This window comes from Pieris napi, chromosome 3 (genome assembly GCF_905475465.1).
Source record: "Pieris napi chromosome 3, ilPieNapi1.2, whole genome shotgun sequence".
NCBI lineage: Eukaryota > Metazoa > Arthropoda > Insecta > Lepidoptera > Pieridae > Pieris > Pieris napi.
In genome coordinates this window covers 11,905,993-11,923,480 of record NC_062236.1, presented here as the reverse complement: position 1 = coordinate 11,923,480, position 17,488 = coordinate 11,905,993, and the positions used below count along the sequence as shown (strand labels likewise).

The window sequence follows — 17,488 nt, the reverse complement described above, 5'->3', positions numbered from 1 at the left end:
TCTGAATAGAAGAATAATATAAACTTTGAAACATAAGTAGCTACCTACATAATGTTTATATAATTTTGTTGGCTATAATTTTAAGCACATACCAACCTACGAGTACTAACGTAAAATCTGCACATTAGACATAAACAAGCATAATATATTATTATAGGTAGATACCAGCGTTGCCATACGTCCCGATTTTTTAATGAACATGAAATGCCCCGCGCGGGACATTTTTCCCGCTTTTTGGGGTTACTCAAGACACCACTGCCATGCTCAGAAATTGCACCAGCTCTTTTAACAGCTACCAAAAAAAGATACCAGGTATATCATATACTCATTCCTCAGATTTCTGACAATTATTTGAAACGCCATTTGTCTAATGATATGAATACTTTTTTTGGTTTAGTTTTGTTTTGTTTATTTTTTTTTTTTTATTAAGAAATGTGTTTAACGATAGGGTAACTCTGATTTAAAATATCACCTTTAGTTACTATGTCCCGCTATTGACGAGAGATTCCCACTTTTTTAACTGAAAAAGTTCCAAAATCCCGCCTTGACAATAAAAAATCTGGCAACGCTGGCAGATCTGTGGTAGATCAACAAGGTATGAACTTTGCTAGAAAGTTATTCTAGGTACATTTACATCACATGGGATGATGGGAACAGATTTGTGAGTATTAACACGCTACCTACTTAATAAATAGTTGAAATATAATAAGTACTTACCTACCTAATCAATACAATACCTTTCAGGGTTCTTTCAGACGAGCGGCACGTTGCCAACTGCAGATACAACTGCAGCCCTTAGTTTAGTGTTATGACGATACCTACGGTTTTGATACTGGGGAACGTTTCTCAAAATCGGGATTTAATACAAATACCTACTTAATAATGCCCAAATCTCAGTTTGACTTAACTGCAAGACGCAAGAGTCTTGCAGGTTTAAGTATTGTCTTGCTCAAGTCTTGCAGGCTTCAGTCTTGGTATTGGTCTTGCTACAATAAGGCGGTCTTGGTATTGGTCTTGGTCTTGCAAAAGTGCAAGAACAAGACCAAGACTGCAAGACCAAGACCGATTTTGGGCAACACTAATTACGGGCCAAATGACGTTCATTTTCGCGAAAAGGGGGTCAAAACCAGTGCAAAAATAGAAGTGGCAACGGGAGGGGCATATATAGCAAAACGCAAGGATACAAGGTGAACAAGAAAAAAAATGTAAATAACAAATTTAAGATTTTGTAATGATTGGAAATTAAACGGGCTTTTTATATTATTATTTTTATTGTAAACGTGGTAACTTACTTTCTGTCCTAAGTAGTGATTCATTTCCTATATAAATAATTAATGAAATTCTTAATCATTTATCTCTATTTTAATACAATTACCTGTTTAGTCCCACATCCTTTTAATGGAAGGTCGAGTTTGTAGGAAGTAGCACCTTTACCAGCAACCTGGCAAGCGGAGTTTCTGTCGAAATCTGCGTATGCAATTCCGTAGAATTTCTCATTAAACTTCAGTTCAATCTGGAATGACATTACCAATATTATTTTAATACAGATGTAAAAGAATTACTTTTTACAGTGAAAATTTATCAAATCAAAGATCATCTTAATCAATCTTAAGAGATAAATAATATGATACGACCTATGAAGCTTCTTGACGACTTACCAGTATAAGTTAAAAGTTAACTTAATCTATATAAAGTTCAAGATGCAGAGTTTTTAGCAGTGAAACATGAAAACGAGAGACACAGCAGTATATACACAAATTCAAAACAAAACAACTTACCACTACAGTAAATTTGTAATTATTGGCGCCTACCAGAAGTAATTAGCAAATACTCATGAAGTAATAGTTTAGGCGCTAATTAAGATATTTGACGAAATATAGTGTCAGACGGTCCTACATATTTTTTAACATAAATAAAAGTTAATTTAATATTAGTTTTAGTATCCTCCAAATTAATTTTTATTAATAGAGTTTTTTTACAAAAGTCTCTTGTATACGGCCGTTAACTGACGACGATTTAATAATGTTAGATATTATTTTTTACATTCCTTTACGACTCCATTCAGATTACGCTAAACCATCACGTGCATTTGAATCTTCTATCTTTCCAGAATAAGGCAGACATTTTTGCATCGGTTACATAGATATAGGCAAGTTGCTAATCAGTTCTGTGATGATAAAATCGACAGATTTTTGTTTCTAACACATGTCGTTTAGTTTTACCATACGAGATAATTTATAGTACTGAGTTGAATGTTCAATTCTGAAACTGACCTGCATAGAACCAGCTGCACAGTTTAACGCCGCTCTCGTTCGATTTAGAAATATAACTGGACTGAGATCATCCAGTTTCGTCACCTGAAATAAAAAAAATCATAAGACACACTGTCATTTAATGAAGAACCGTAACTCGCTCATGATACCTTACTGCTTCGCTGGTAAATAAAATTGCGATTTTACACCGTGTTAAACATTAGTTCTTTATTTCCTTACTGCGAAGATCATTAGCTAAAACGTGTCTTTGGGAAAGGAAGGGGCAGATGTGATGACAGGATCCCCTTGTTACACATCAATGGGGACAATAAACCCCATATATAATTTTAACATAAAGCAATAAATTCAGCTAGTGATGTAATGCATTTTATTGCTAAAGGATCGACGATGTAGCCGCCTTCAATAAACTAGTGATGTACCTAGAGTTATAATTGCGTTGAGAGTATAGCAGCACTATATTTAGCGGGCTGTCGGACTGTCTCGATAAATCCAGCCCGGCTAATTATTTGCCCGCGGTTATCTATCGGGGTGGATTTCCATTAACCAACGGGTAGAAAATTGTTATAATTTAAATTATGAAGTAGAAAGATTAAACTACTTTTGTTTGGTTCTGGTTTTTTTTTTGTAATATTTAGTATTATTTGTTGTTTTAAATGTGAAATTTCAGTTTTCTTTTGTTTTTTTTTATTATATTTTTGTCTATTACTTACTTATTTTCTGTTTCATATATATTGTTTATCTATGTAATCTGTTTTGGCTTTGTATATTGTCCAAGCGTTTTGTTTTTTTAATATGTATGTTAGCTGTGAGATTACTAATAATTAAATAAATAAACCTTTAACTATTTATTAGCCTGCCTGCATCGGTTACTGTTGCAAGTTAGTTTTAGTTGCAGTTTTGTTGTTTTGACGCCTTTAAGGTTATTTGTTAAATCTATTTAATATTCATTGTTGTTATTTCTTGTATTCTTTTTTGTGTTAAGTAACTGTTAAAAACATTACCGTATAACCGGATAAGTCTTCTGTTTCTTTTTTTCAGCGATTTGAATTAGTATATTTTCTTATATAAGAGTATATTGCAAAGTTCTTAATGAGGAATAAATATCGTGGTACATATTTGTTCAATGATTTGCTTAAACTCTCGTGTCTTTAACTAGTTCATAGAACATTTTTACAAACTATAGAATAAAGTTCCGTCTGTAGGAGACTTATAAACTTAAAATATTTGAAAGTGATTCATTAAGACAGTGTTTCAAAGGAAATGTTTTATATGTAATATTATCTAATTGGTGTAAAACAAAATGGCGTCCCGACGTTCATACGCTTAAATCTTCTAACGTTATCCTGGCTGATAGAATTTAACACTGAAATTTTTTTTTATAAAAATCTACTTTAATTGATAACCAAGGTAATCATTTTGATTTTACAGGAAATAAAAACATCACCCGACACAAAAATAACAACTTCCATCTTTACTTAAAACTGGGTTTGCTTATTTATTTCCACAATAATTAAATATTAATATGTTTTAACTGAAAAAACATTGAGCAACGAGTGAGCTTATTTATTTATTCAAAACTTTACATTAAAATAAAAAAATAACAAATTATTAGTGATGCATAGGCGACCTTATCGCTAACAAGCGATCTCTTTCCAGGCAAGCCAAGTAAGGAAAACAACTACAAAAAAATTACGGGTAAAGTGCAAGAAGTGCATAACCAAATAAAATAACAAGTAACTGAAGCGATCTCTTCCAGACGACCGTTAAGAAAAAAGTGCGTGCGTACAAACTACACATGTCAGAAGTGAAACGTCTTTGGTAAACTAATTTTTAACTCTTGTTCATATTTATAAAAATCTAAATATTTCCGACACATAGAGGGAGGGAAAAAGGAACATATTATGTTAGTAATTTAATGAATTTATTCGAATCGAAAATTAATACAAATTATAAGTTTTTTATTTATTTATTTCTTCGATAAACAAGTGGCATTTTAATTTACAATTCGTCATTTGAGATTTCAATAAATTATTTTGCATAAAATATAAAATACTAATATTTCATAAATTCGCACACGAAATTTTAATTTTAAAAATAGAATTTCTATAAAGTATCACCCTTCTCACTCGGTCTCAATCGCTCCCTTTTCTTCGACAAAAACGCTACACATCTTCGTGACGTATCATTAAAAAATTACCCTCATGCGCCGAAAGAAGTTTCACTTCAAAACAGTTTAAAAAATTAGACAGCTAATAAAATAAGCAACTACGATATATCGTATGTCAATGGAACCAAAGCAAATACGTATTTTATTCGTGGTCGCGCGGTCCGTTTGTGCGTTGTGATTGTCGAGACAATGTATCGCAGTCGTTAAGACATACTGAATAATTTCTATATGCGATCTGATAACAAATTGAATGGACTTTATTCTCTTTAGACAAGTTGTTTTAGTATACAAAGTCTTTGAATGTTTGTAGTATTACGCAGAACTATATGTTCGACATAACATAATTAAAATTATTACCTTGGTTATTAAAGTAGTTTTTTTGAGTAAAATTATCTAAATAGTAAATTCTATCAGCCAGGAACGTCGGGACGCCATGTTGTTTTACACTAATTAGATAAAATTATATAAAAGTTTCTTTTGAATCACTGTTGAATGAATATTGTTAAAACTGTTTAGTTTTCAAATATCATACAGACAAAATGTGACTCTATCCTATAATCTGTAAAGATATTTTACAAGATAATTTGTACTATATTTGAAGGAAAAATAAGACAATTCTCTTTGGTGTATCTAAAAAGATTATTTGTTTTTTTATTTAGTGAGCAGTGTTGGCCTAGTGGCTTCAGCGTGCGGCTCTCATCCCTGAGGTCGTAGGTTCGATCCCCGGCTGTGCACCAATGGACTTTCTTTCTATGAGCGCATTTAACATTTGCTCGAACGGTGAAGGAAAACATCGTGAGGAAACCGATCCTGTCTTAGACCCAAACAGTCGTCAGGTGGCGTGTGTCAGGCACTGGAGGCTGATCACCTACTTTCCTATTAGATTTTAAAATGATCATGAAACAGATTCAGAAATCGGAGGCCAAGACCTAAAGAGGTTGTAGTGCCACTGATTTATTTAATTTTTTTATCAGTTTTTTATATAGTATATAGTAGGGGGGCAAAAGAGCCTATGGGACACCCAAAAAGGGCAATCATCGCAGCCCATTGACACCCAATTTTTAGTGGGTGCGCCGGACTTTCAGGGAGGAGAATTTATATATCTTAAATAACAAACGATGATTTTTAAATACATATGTACTTATTTTTCCGTGTCCACATTTTAGCTAAACTATACCTGGAAAATATTGTAATCGTGTAATTACTACCTCTAAGGGACACCCCCCACATACCCCTGTACAGTGAGTGCTTCACCATCGGGTTTTATCGTGTTTCAGCGATGAGCGTCACCATAAATAAAAGAACTGATATTTACCTTGCCATCAAGTACAGTCTGTTCGGGCAGACCATCTCCCTGGTATTCAACGTTGTTGGCCTGCGATCCATAGTTCGACTGCGCCTGCACCGCCACCAGGAGACCGGCTATTATACACCAGAACAACGCCATGTTTACTGAAACAAGATTAACAATCTTACTGCATGAATCACGATACAAGTCAAGTCAAAGTCAAAAATCTATTCATGTAGGTAACACAATGTACACTTATGAACGTCAAAAAAGAAATATATAATAAGTAATAAATTAAAAACAAAGATTTGTCCTCTATCAGCAGGAGGCTTGGTGAAATAGGAGCACGGACTTACATTCTCGTGGGAACAACACGCAAATACATAGTCGAAATAAATAACATCACCGCATACACGAATTCAAGTACGACTAGTCACCACAAGTAGCACCCGTTCACGAGTATGACGCATGGTCAGCCATCGGCCCCCTCGCCATATTTTAGAGAGAGAGAGACAACCCAACGCATGGACGCCGCCACAACCAATGACATTTAAGCGAGCATGACAATCCTTGATACGTATCAGATTACACATCTGAAAAATTTTCTCTTATTTTCTTTATTCTAGCGCCTCTGCAACTTTATTAGTACGGTATTAAACTAAAATAATTACCTCCATAGAGCCCTTAATGTTTTTGCATATCAATAGCATATCCATATAATGTTACAAACAAAGCTTTAAAGCTGTTACAGCTATAACATTTTATGGATCGGACTTAGACATTCCAAGGATGCGGAACAGTTATATTAAGTGTCAGTAAGTAACATTTTATAACGGTGAACCGTAAGATAAGATGTTATTCCTGAAATCCAGCTGTTAATTCATTTTATGACAATTCACCGTAATTATAACATTGAAGACATAAACAACCTCTCTTAAAAATGTCGGAATACGTACGGACTGTATGTGTAAAAGTATTGTTCATATTTATTTCAATAGAAGAAAAGAAAACGAAGAAAAAATGGCGGTTTGTGGGAGAACTGTGCAAATAAGGGTGAAAATTAATTATATATATATTGGACTCTGAAGACGGTTTTTGTTGAGAGAAACATTACAAAAAATATTCAGTTCTAGTTAGTACTTAGGTTTTTATTCCGGAATAGCGAACCATCTCTATGTTAAATAGCAAAATGATCCATATGTTGGTATGAAGCTACTAAAAAGGTAGTGTAAGTAAAAATATGTTTTTATTTGATTTTTTGTATATGAATACAGGCAAAACGAAGTTCTCGGGGGCAACTAATTTGCATATAACATTCTCCGAAAATTAAAATAATCGTGCTTATCTTATAACGTAAGGGGTTTAAAGGTTACAACCTGTTCTTAGATCTACCGAATACAAAAAGAAATAAGAAAAATCGCCCAGGCCGTTTCGTTTTTAGTTACAAACACTGACTTGATAATTTTTATATAAATAGATTTTGATTTATTATAATGGACATTTATAATGTTGAATATCGATGAACATAATAGTAATATTAAGGTAAGTAAGGTTCTGTACAACAACAATTAAAGAAAGTTAAAATAAAAACCGCATTAGAAGAGCTTTTTTGAACTTTCGTCGCCATAACAAAATCCATGAAGTATGATTGTCTCTTCGTTCTTGAGGCAAATTAAATCCAAGAACTGTGGGACTGTTTCACTTGTGAAGGAAGAAAGATGTACTGTTTAGTACGGGCCAGTCTTACCATAGACCTGAAGGCCCCAATGGCTACGGACGAAAATTGTATATCTCCTTAGCGGCCGGAATAGGGAATGACGATATCGCAGTGATTTGTAAGCGCAGATTGTATGCGGTATACTCTTATATTATACAATAAATAATTATATTTTTTGTGTAGTTTGTACCAAAATTTGTTCTAAGCGCTTTAAATAATTTCATTGCAAAGGTAGATTTAAAAATACGGACAGACGTAGTGCCATATTAAATGTACCAATTCTTTTATAGAACAGGGGGTAAACGGGCTGTGTGATATGCCCATACTCTAAATGCCTGAAGGCTCGCTAGAGTGTTGCCGGCTTTTTAAGGATTGGTACGCTCTTTCTTATGGAAACTGCAGATCGCCGTGCGGCAGTACGTCTATGGCCCGCTTTAGTTGAATATTTTGAAGTCGAAATTAAACCACAGTTACAATATCGTCATGAGCTCGGTCATATAACTCCATACAGAAACAGATAGCTCCTGAAACTGAATTTAAGTTTTATTTGTTTTAGAATATAGGCTTAGAATTAGGGAAAACAATTGTAGTTAATTAATTACCAATTACTCTATAATTCTAGCAAAGGAATTGTTAAGTTCAATGACACCTACGAGAAGCTAATAAACTTATTAAAATGTCCAAAAATGTGCATGACGAAGGTTTTAGGTTCGACGACCGGCGAATCGCATTTATGTTTGTTTCTGACCATAAATTTTGGCGGCATGTGCCAAATGGAAATCCTTGGCGTATTGAACGTTTGATTATTACTTCAAAAAAAAAGGATTTATTCCGACTACTAAATTAAATAAATCAGAGGCACTGCAACCTCTTTAGGTCTGGGGCTCAGATTTCTGAATCTGAATCATTTTTCAATCTAATAGGCAAGTAGGTGACCAGACTCCTGTGCCTGACACACCCCGTCGACTTTTTGGGTCTAAGACATGTCGGTTTCCTCACGATGTTTTCCTTCACCGTTTGAGCGAATGTTAAATGCGCACATAGAAAATAAGTCCATTGGTGCACAGCCGAGGATCGAACCTACGACCTTAGGGATGAGAGTCGCACGCTGAAGCCACTTTTTTTTAAATGTGGTGAAAATGCGCCAAGATAGTCCACGTTTCTACTCCATACAGGTAAATAGGGAATACTAGAGCCCGTATCAGTCTTAAGACAAGATTACTAAGTACGAATTCGGTAAAAAAATTACGTATGACAAGCATATTGCAAAACATGATTACAAAAATCAATTTGTCTTTCGAAAATTGGATAATCAATCATTTTTAAACCATCCATAATACGACGATCATTTGGGCGTTGTCTCATAATAATTTAACAGAAACTTGGCTTAACACATGCAAATCAAGGCAAATCAATTGGTTTATTGAAATATGGTTAGAGTATGAATGGTTACAGTCACCCACTGAAAAGATAAGCTGAAAGCTTTCATGGTCGCTGTGGGCAGATTACATTGGCCTAAGTTTACAGACTCTAACTAACGTAACGTCATTTAATTGTCAGTCTCGCAGTCTAAGAATTGTTTAAACCATAAACACTTGTTGCATAAAACAGATAAAGCAATCTTATGTTACCGCAATAAAAATAAACATTCTCTCTATAATAAATAGCTACATTACTATATTGTTATGTGATTATATTGTGTGTGTACGCAGGCATTTGATGCCTTAAAAAATGTGCGAAAAACGCGACTTTAAACCTCCAGCACCTCTAAGAACACCTCGTTAAGGAATACTTAGTATAATTATCAACACTTATGTCGTTTTTACAGTTAATTGTTTCTGAGATGAAATAAAGACTGGTGCTGCACTGTGGCTTAATCTGCAATTATTAAATGCATAAATTATAAAAATATTAATTATTTCACCTGAAATTGACCCCTTCCACATCTCTTACTCATAGTTTCGTAAAGCTATATTTCCAAAATTTTGCTATAACATCATTTATATCTCTCGCTTTTTATATCTCATATTTATGTTGTTATAATTCTGTTAGCAATATTAAGTATATAGCATGATGTGTTTGTCTGTTAAAGGGCGTAGAATCAGTTTTTTTTGTTAGTTTTATGTCAACTTTTATTGCAACGTCCGTTGGTTTGTCTAGGGTTTCAGTATTCTGTATCTGTTTCATGATCATTTGTCAATTTAATAGGAAAGTGGGTGATCAGCCTCTTTTGCTTGACACACCGTTTTTCGGGTCTAAGGAAAGCCGCTTTCCTTATTACATAGACATAAAGTCAATTGGTGCACAGCCGGGGATAGAACTTATGACCTCTGGGATGACTTGCGACGTCGCATGCCAGGCCAACACTGCCGTCCGTTTGCAAACTTTTTTAAATAAATATCTTTCATTGATTTTTGATCATGAGAAACTGTATTTTTGTATTCATTGTCAAAATTGACAGTAAAATCAATAATTTATTTAAATGCATGTGCCGCTACAGGAATGTAACTCGATTAGCACATATCAAATTTACACGTAAGCATGAGCATAATAACTATTTGTTAAAGATTTTATACACGAGGCAGAAACGCTACGTTTTTAAAGCAACGATTAAATCATAATATAAAACGCCTATATGCAAGGATAACGCATATTTTTTGCTATATCTGTCTCATGCTGTACGTATGCCTTTTATTTCAGATACTTTTCACTTAGATACATTTACTTTTGTATCATTTCATTAAATCGTCAATTAATTAGATGCCGTCATCTATACGATGGAATCAAACTTCGATATGATTTTAATGCTATAACTTACATTAATACAAACCACAGCAGTTTTCTAATGCAACTTATTATGATTGTATTATATTTTTTTTGTAAAATAAAGAAATTAAAAAAAATACGACTACACTATGAACTATAGAGCTGTTGAGATTTAGTGATTTTCGTTATTGAAGTAACTTCAATAACGAAAATAATGTTAGTAAAAAAGTAAAGCTAGTAAAAATTTAAATAAAAATACAAAAAAAAATTCTTTAAAGACGTGGAAGTACAGTGAACACTACCGACTCGCGCCTATCAAGCTGTTAACCTGTTCGTGTACAGCGAGCCTACTTATTTATGAGCACTTTGCATGTGAATAGAAGCTCAGTGGGCGATGACATTGCACCCACAACCATTGCTTAATATTACGGCTGGAATGCTAAGCTATTGCCAATTCACGCCTAGCTCTTAAAAGGAAGTTATAAATCTTTACGTGAGGAAAAGTGCTTTGAAGAATTACAGTCTAGAATTCTCGTTTAAAATTTTGCTCACAGTTTATAAATTATTTGCTAAAATTAATTATTTAATTCTTTTCTTTGATTATTGTTATCTTGTGTGTTTATGTGTGTGTGTGTTTTTGTTTGTAATAAAAAATATGTCTATGTCTAAAATATACGTTTAACAGTGTTGGCCTAGTGTCTACAGCGTGCGACTCTCATCCCTGAGGTCGTAGGTTCGATCCCTGGCTGTACCTACTACTCTTCTTCTATGTGCGCATTTAACATTCGCACGCAAGGAAATCATCGTGATGAAACTGGCCTTAGACCCAAAAAAGTCGACATTTGTCAGGCACAGGAGGCTGATCACCTACTTGCGTTGATTGACAAATGATCATGTAACAGATACAGAAATCTGAGGCCCAGACCTAAAAAAAGGATGTAGCGCCACTGATTTATTATTTTATTTTACATATATCTTATAACATAAGGATAGCAAAAGTCATTAAAACCTTAGCTTCATTGGAAAGCTACTTTGTTTTACCGTTAAACTAAAAAGAAAATCCTACTAAATATTATCATAATCGCGATAATCCGGTACATAATCAATTGAGTTACGGTTAGTTAAATGTAAATTAACCATTATAAAATCTTTTAATTGATGGTGTACTTAACACAGACAAGAAACAAACGAAACAGATACCTAATACATACACATGTTATACCTACATTGAAATATTATGAAAATAATGTTCTTTAAACCTTGGAAAGGAAGATAAGTTTTGCCATATAAAACGTGCCATATAATATTTTTGTTTTTTTATATAACAAGGGGCGCCTGATGTTAAGTGATACCGCCGGCCATAGACACTCGCGTTGCCAGAGGGCTCGCAATTGCGTTGTCGGTCTTGGATACTACTTTTGTACAAAGATACATTTACATTATATTTATTTATGTACAGAAATCTTTTCCATAGTGCATACATTTCTGTACTCTATTACCTAAGACTAAAGACTCTTAGGGTAAGATTCAGAAACGAAACAAAGTGTTACTACAAAATTAAATACGCTTTTGACATTTGGAGTAAATTTTCGCGCTAAATCTTACGTCATATTGTTTTCCCCTTTCATTAAAATTTCATAGGGAATTATACAAGCTACTTAATATACAAATAATTCTGATTCACTCTTATTAAAACACATTTTGTGCAAGCCAAAACACACATAACCTTTAAAACCCACAGCTCTAATTCGTCGAGCGATTCTCGACCAAATCACCTGGTAATAAGAGCTAATAATGATCAATATTGTCTGACGTAATACGACCTCCTCTTTACATTTTTGGTTGTTACTTTCACTTTTAGTCCAATGTATTATGTATTCTCATTATGTATGTAACCTGCTGTTTTGTAACAAAAGATATGGCTTAAGCTGTTTTTGTCTTTGCCTTCCAATTTCAAAAGATATATGTTTGTGGACTTTGCTTTAAAAACTAATCTCATATTCTCTTTTCAATACAGAGTAAACACAATTTGATTGAAAGAGACAAATGAGTACTGAGACACTGCTTCAATTATCGTGGTGATGTTTTAGCGGAGACATCCCGTAACTATATATTTTTTATTTATTTATCAATAAGGAAACATGACAGACACATCACACTCAAGATATGTAAAAAAATATATACAAATTATAATTATAGAAGCGTCCTTAAACTGTTCCACAGATAAATCAATAATAGGCAGACGTAGCTAACCAGGCGGAGTGAGGACAGAATGCTACTGGTGATATAAATAACAAGACTAAGTGCCAGAAAAGAAGAATAGAAACCTGGACCGTCATAGGCATGCTACAGTTACAGCCCGGAAAAAATAAGATCATAGGAGCAAAAAGAAAACTGCATAGATGTTCCTGGTCTGACAGAAACACATATGAGAGGAACTGGATTCTATACGACTCCCAATATACACTCTGTATTTCTAAGGTATGGAAAATGAAAGCAGAAACGGGGTTGTATCTCAACAAATAAACCGGTCGGTGTTTGGATTCACAGCAGTAAATGATCGTATCTTGACTCTGAAATTGGGCATCATTATTGTATACGCTCCAACTTTAAAAGCGCCAAAGGAAGTCATTGAGGAATTCTACAGACAACTCGATGATACAGTAAGATTATTTCTCAAAAGACATATCACAATTAATGAAAGCCCTTAATGCAAATGTGGGAAGCACAGTAGAAGACACATAAGGGACGATGTGGGAAAATATGGACTAAAGAAGAAATAGGTACCACTGTAGAGCTTTGGGATCCAAAGAGTTGATAGATTCTCAGTTTTTACCTCGTATTATTAAGTCATTTAGTACACTCTGCCAATATCAATACACTTCATAGATTCTTCATGAACTACTGTAAAACATTCTATATCTGATACGTATTTGGTTTTTCTAATACATAAGTAGGTGACCCTTACTCGACCCTTCTTCTTCTTTTCGTCGATATCTTCACTCGAGTCAGTGTAAAATGCTCTTATAGAAAAGTAATTGGTACTCAGCTGGTGTAAGAAACTACAACCACAAGGATGAGAGAGCATTCTCAAGCCCAACACCCTTTTCCGTCGATGAAAAACTGCAGATTCATATCATTTTAAAATGAATTACTAGCATTTATTTTAATTAATCTCACTGAAACCAGTTATGAGTAATCGAGTGACATACTGTTGCAAATATCTTACACAATTCTAACCGGTATTACTGATTTTAGGTCAGATTGTAAGGGCTTAGAACGATGAAGTAGCCTCAAGTTTATAAATGTACCATAAGCCAAAACTTACTAAATAATGTCACGTGTATATAAGAAAGTAAAAAGTTAAATTTTTATATTAGTCCAGTTGCGTACCATCCTTTTCTCGAAGCAGTTTACGCCATTTCAACCCCCCCCCCCCCCCTCATAACTTCGTTGTGAATAAAATTAGGTAGAATTTTAAAGCAGACATTAGGCATAGTTTAAAAATTATAACTTGTCAAAGATTCTTCATTCTGTCACTGACCAACTGACCGATCATCAAAACTTTTTTTTTTTTTTTTTATTAGAACGGGGGGCAAACGGGCAGGAGGCTCACCTGATGTTAAGTATATCATATCATATCCATGGACACTCTCAATGCCAGAGGGCTCGCGAGTGCGTTGCCGGCCTTTTAAGAATTGGTACGCTCTTTTCTTGAAGGACCCTAAGTCGAATTGGTTCGGAAATACTTCAGTGGGCAGCTGGTTCCTCTAAGGCGTTTCTAGCAGATTCCCTTTTAAAACATTACATTGTACAATTTATTAAGATGTTAAAAGAATGGTAACCAATCAATAGCAATATCTGCTTGACAGCTTGGGTGCCATGCAAAAATCTATAGTTTATCTACAGTTACGATAGCTATTCGATAGTAATCTTAGTCCAATAGCACAGGTTTTATCTACATCCTTTTATGTATGCCATCGTAACTCTACAACGTTCCTTTGTTGCCTTAAGTATTGATTAAAAAACTCGTCCCAATAAATCAAAACCTCAACTAAGCCCCGTTTTTATCGAACAAAACCTGAATACCGAGTGTACTTAACATTTTTCACACATACTTGATAGGTTTTTATCTCAGTCAGCTAAGTAACGTTGATAAATGTGTCTTTGTAGTTTCTCCCTTGTTTACATGAACATGTTGCCAATTAAGTACGGCTTAAGCAAAAATATTCGCAATTAAAATAAACAAATATTGGTTGAATCATTTATATTCTTAATATTGTCTTTGATTGACATAACCTTTACACATTTAAAGAAAAACCTTTTTTTACCGGATTAAAGTTATGTATTATTATAAATTTACAATTATTTAACATAATTTTAAATTTATCCGACGTTTCGCGTGCTTTACAGCGTGCGTGGTCACGGTGACTGAAGACAAAAGGTGTTGAATGTCAAAAAGTATCACAGCTGTAGAGAAAGTTGCATTATCTGTATTTATTTCCCCGGAGTTGGTATCGACTAAAAGATGGAGGGTTTTGGCAAAAATGGCTCATGCGAAAATAGAGGACACTGGCATTCGGAAAAGGTGGGAGCTTGTAGTTTATTGTTTATCAGAATGCCAAATCATAAAATGACTGCTTCACAACTGATTTGAGAGCGACCGCCGATGCGAAAACCGCTGTGTGAGTTACAGAATCGCAGGGCTGTTGTTGAAAAAGAACTCAAACATTTCGTATCTTACTTTAGTTATCATAATCTCTTTATAAATGTTATAGAATATAGAATTCCAAAACCCATGGGCTTTTCTTCCTAAGCGCATATTTAACACTCGTATATTAAGTAAAAAATCGTGAAGGAACTGAGAATACCTCAAAACGTGGACTGCGCGTGTATATTGTATTTTTTTAATCACGAAACAGATGCAGAAATCTGTAGCCGAGAGGTTGTTTTTGGATGGAAGAGGGTGATAGAACCACTGGGTGTTTTTGTTTTTTCTTGCTCCATATAGCTCTAGATACATGCAAGTTTAATACCGGTCGCTCCTCTATACAAGGTATGACAATATTATTTACACGAAGATATAAAAAAGAGATAATAAAGTATCCAGTATTTTCATGAATATCCCCATTGAAATGTCCTGTATAACGAGCGATCGTGCGATAGCCTTAAATCCAAACGGTTTTTATTTATCAGGCAAATATAGGACATGAATAATGGTAATATAGTTGAGTATTGTGTGAAAATAGTACGCCACAATGTTGCAATCTAGATCGTATTATTTAGACAATTTATACTTTCGTATGAAATATTTGGGTTACGAGAATTTTTTATTTTGAAGTCAAAAAACACGCAATTTAGTATTTTCGTCTTATGATTAAATGACAAATGAACTGAACGTTGTCAAATTCATTTAAATTTCGCGCCTTCTAAATGTCACTGTCTCTCATAAATCAATACTTATTATCCCTGCTATGTTCTATCTCTCTCTACTCTGTGACAAAAGGCACCAATTTTGTACTATATATTATTTAAAATAAATTGCATTTCTCTCAGTGAATCGCATGAATGAATAATAGGCTCCTTTTTTCAAAGTCTCGGTATCAATATAAAGGTATATTGTAGATGCTAATGAGTCAGTTTAAAGTGTTAACAATAGTTAATAATATTATAATTACTACATGTATTAACTACTTTGATTGATTGATTTGACATTTTACATATGTCTTAATATAAAAAAGACATGACATTCCAAAATGGGACAAATACTATACAACATATTCTGTATAAATACAAATCGGTAATTTGTGCGCATTATAATGAAAGATACGGCCTTTTTTTATAATAATGTAACCTTTGACTGTTGACAATACCTTGTTTCTAGTACTAGAGTACCTATTTCTTTCCTTTTTTAATATATATAGATAAATAAGCAGTACAGTACGCGCAGATGATATCAAGGTATAAACTAATTTATATAAAAACAACCACATGCCATGTCATAATTATATAAATCTAACCGCAATTATCACAATTTGCTGGGAATTTACTTTCAAGTGAGCGGAATTAAATCACTTGTTAAAACTTGCGGTATGTTAGGCACGTTAATGATATATTATTTTTATACTTAAAATTGTACCTGGCCGGTTTAACCATAGAGAAAAACAAACAATTCTATGCTTATACCACGCTTCTCTATGGGCATAATTGATAATAGTAGAAAACTATACATTATTACACAATTCTACATATAGTTTGTACTTTTATTTTTCATAACATAGTTTCGCACTTTTGCTTGTATCTTTCCTTTACCTTCCTAGGGTTGCCTAGAAGTGCTTGTTAGCGAAAAAGGCCAACGGGCCTTTCCTTCCTTTATAAGTCCTAATTGGGGGGGACAGTTATTTAAGTTAGCCTATTGTTTTTTACTTTTAATGTGTGTGTTAAATAATAAGAAAAAACAATCTTTACACCAAGATCTCTCTCATCTATTTTGAGAAAAACTTACCTCGTTTTATATAGAAAATTGTGGTACGTTGTGGTGGGAACAACTTGGTCACATTGTATAAAAACTGAAACAAAATTTTTATAATTAATACTTCAAATTTTAGTAGATAAAATATAGAACTACAATCACTAATCTGCGTCTTGAGCATAAACAATGTGCAAACGTAAATAAATCCGAAATTTCCGTGAAAAACAAAAGCACGTAGGGGAAGATCGTTACCCTTCGTACGCGGGGCACATTCATACAGTCAAAATAAAACTTGAACGAAACAAAGTACAGTCTTGTTTTTTTATGTGTGCATGAGTCGAGGTACTAACTATAACATCAACGAAATTTCGTGAAATTCGCACCGATGGACGTGTTTTCGCGCTCGGTAAGTAATTTTTTGATCTATGTTTTTGTCTCTTGTTACCGTAGATAAAATAAGTTTTCGTGTAGAGTATTCTATCAGTAACTAGACACTAAATACTTAATTTATGACGTTTTCCTATTAATATTAAAATAAGTTATATTTTGTTGGTATTCAGTTAGTGGGGTACATTCGGACAGCACTAGATGGTGCACATTTGAACGAATTGTACAATTAAATTTGTATGAAAAGTTGTCGACGCGAACTGTCATTTTCATACAAATTAAGTTGTCGACTTTCTACATATTACACTACTGTTAAGGCATCTTGACTAAACCCTCTCGTAGTAGGTAAGATTGTGTTAGTGTGCTAATTGCAAATTTTTGCTTTAACTTTGTCCTGTGTTGCTATCGTCGATGTAAA

General features: G+C 33.8%; 1 protein-coding gene across 4 annotated transcripts in view; it reads right to left on the bottom strand.

Annotated features, from left to right (window-relative positions):
• The window catches only part of LOC125063268, an 80,581-nt gene that overhangs the window by 16,002 nt on the left and 47,091 nt on the right, over positions 1 to 17,488 (bottom strand). For 3 of the 4 annotated variants that reach the window (XM_047669627.1, XM_047669630.1, XM_047669628.1), the window contains 4 exons: positions 16,717 to 16,780; positions 5,756 to 5,892; positions 2,274 to 2,357; positions 1,376 to 1,513 (listed from right to left, as the gene is read on the bottom strand). In XM_047669627.1, coding sequence (XP_047525583.1) covers positions 1,376 to 1,513; positions 2,274 to 2,357; positions 5,756 to 5,887 — 354 coding nt within the window. In that variant the 5' untranslated portion in view covers positions 5,888 to 5,892; positions 16,717 to 16,780. The remainder of the gene's footprint in view (positions 1 to 1,375; positions 1,514 to 2,273; positions 2,358 to 5,755; positions 5,893 to 16,716; positions 16,781 to 17,488) is intronic. The other variant, XM_047669629.1, reaches the window with a different exon arrangement.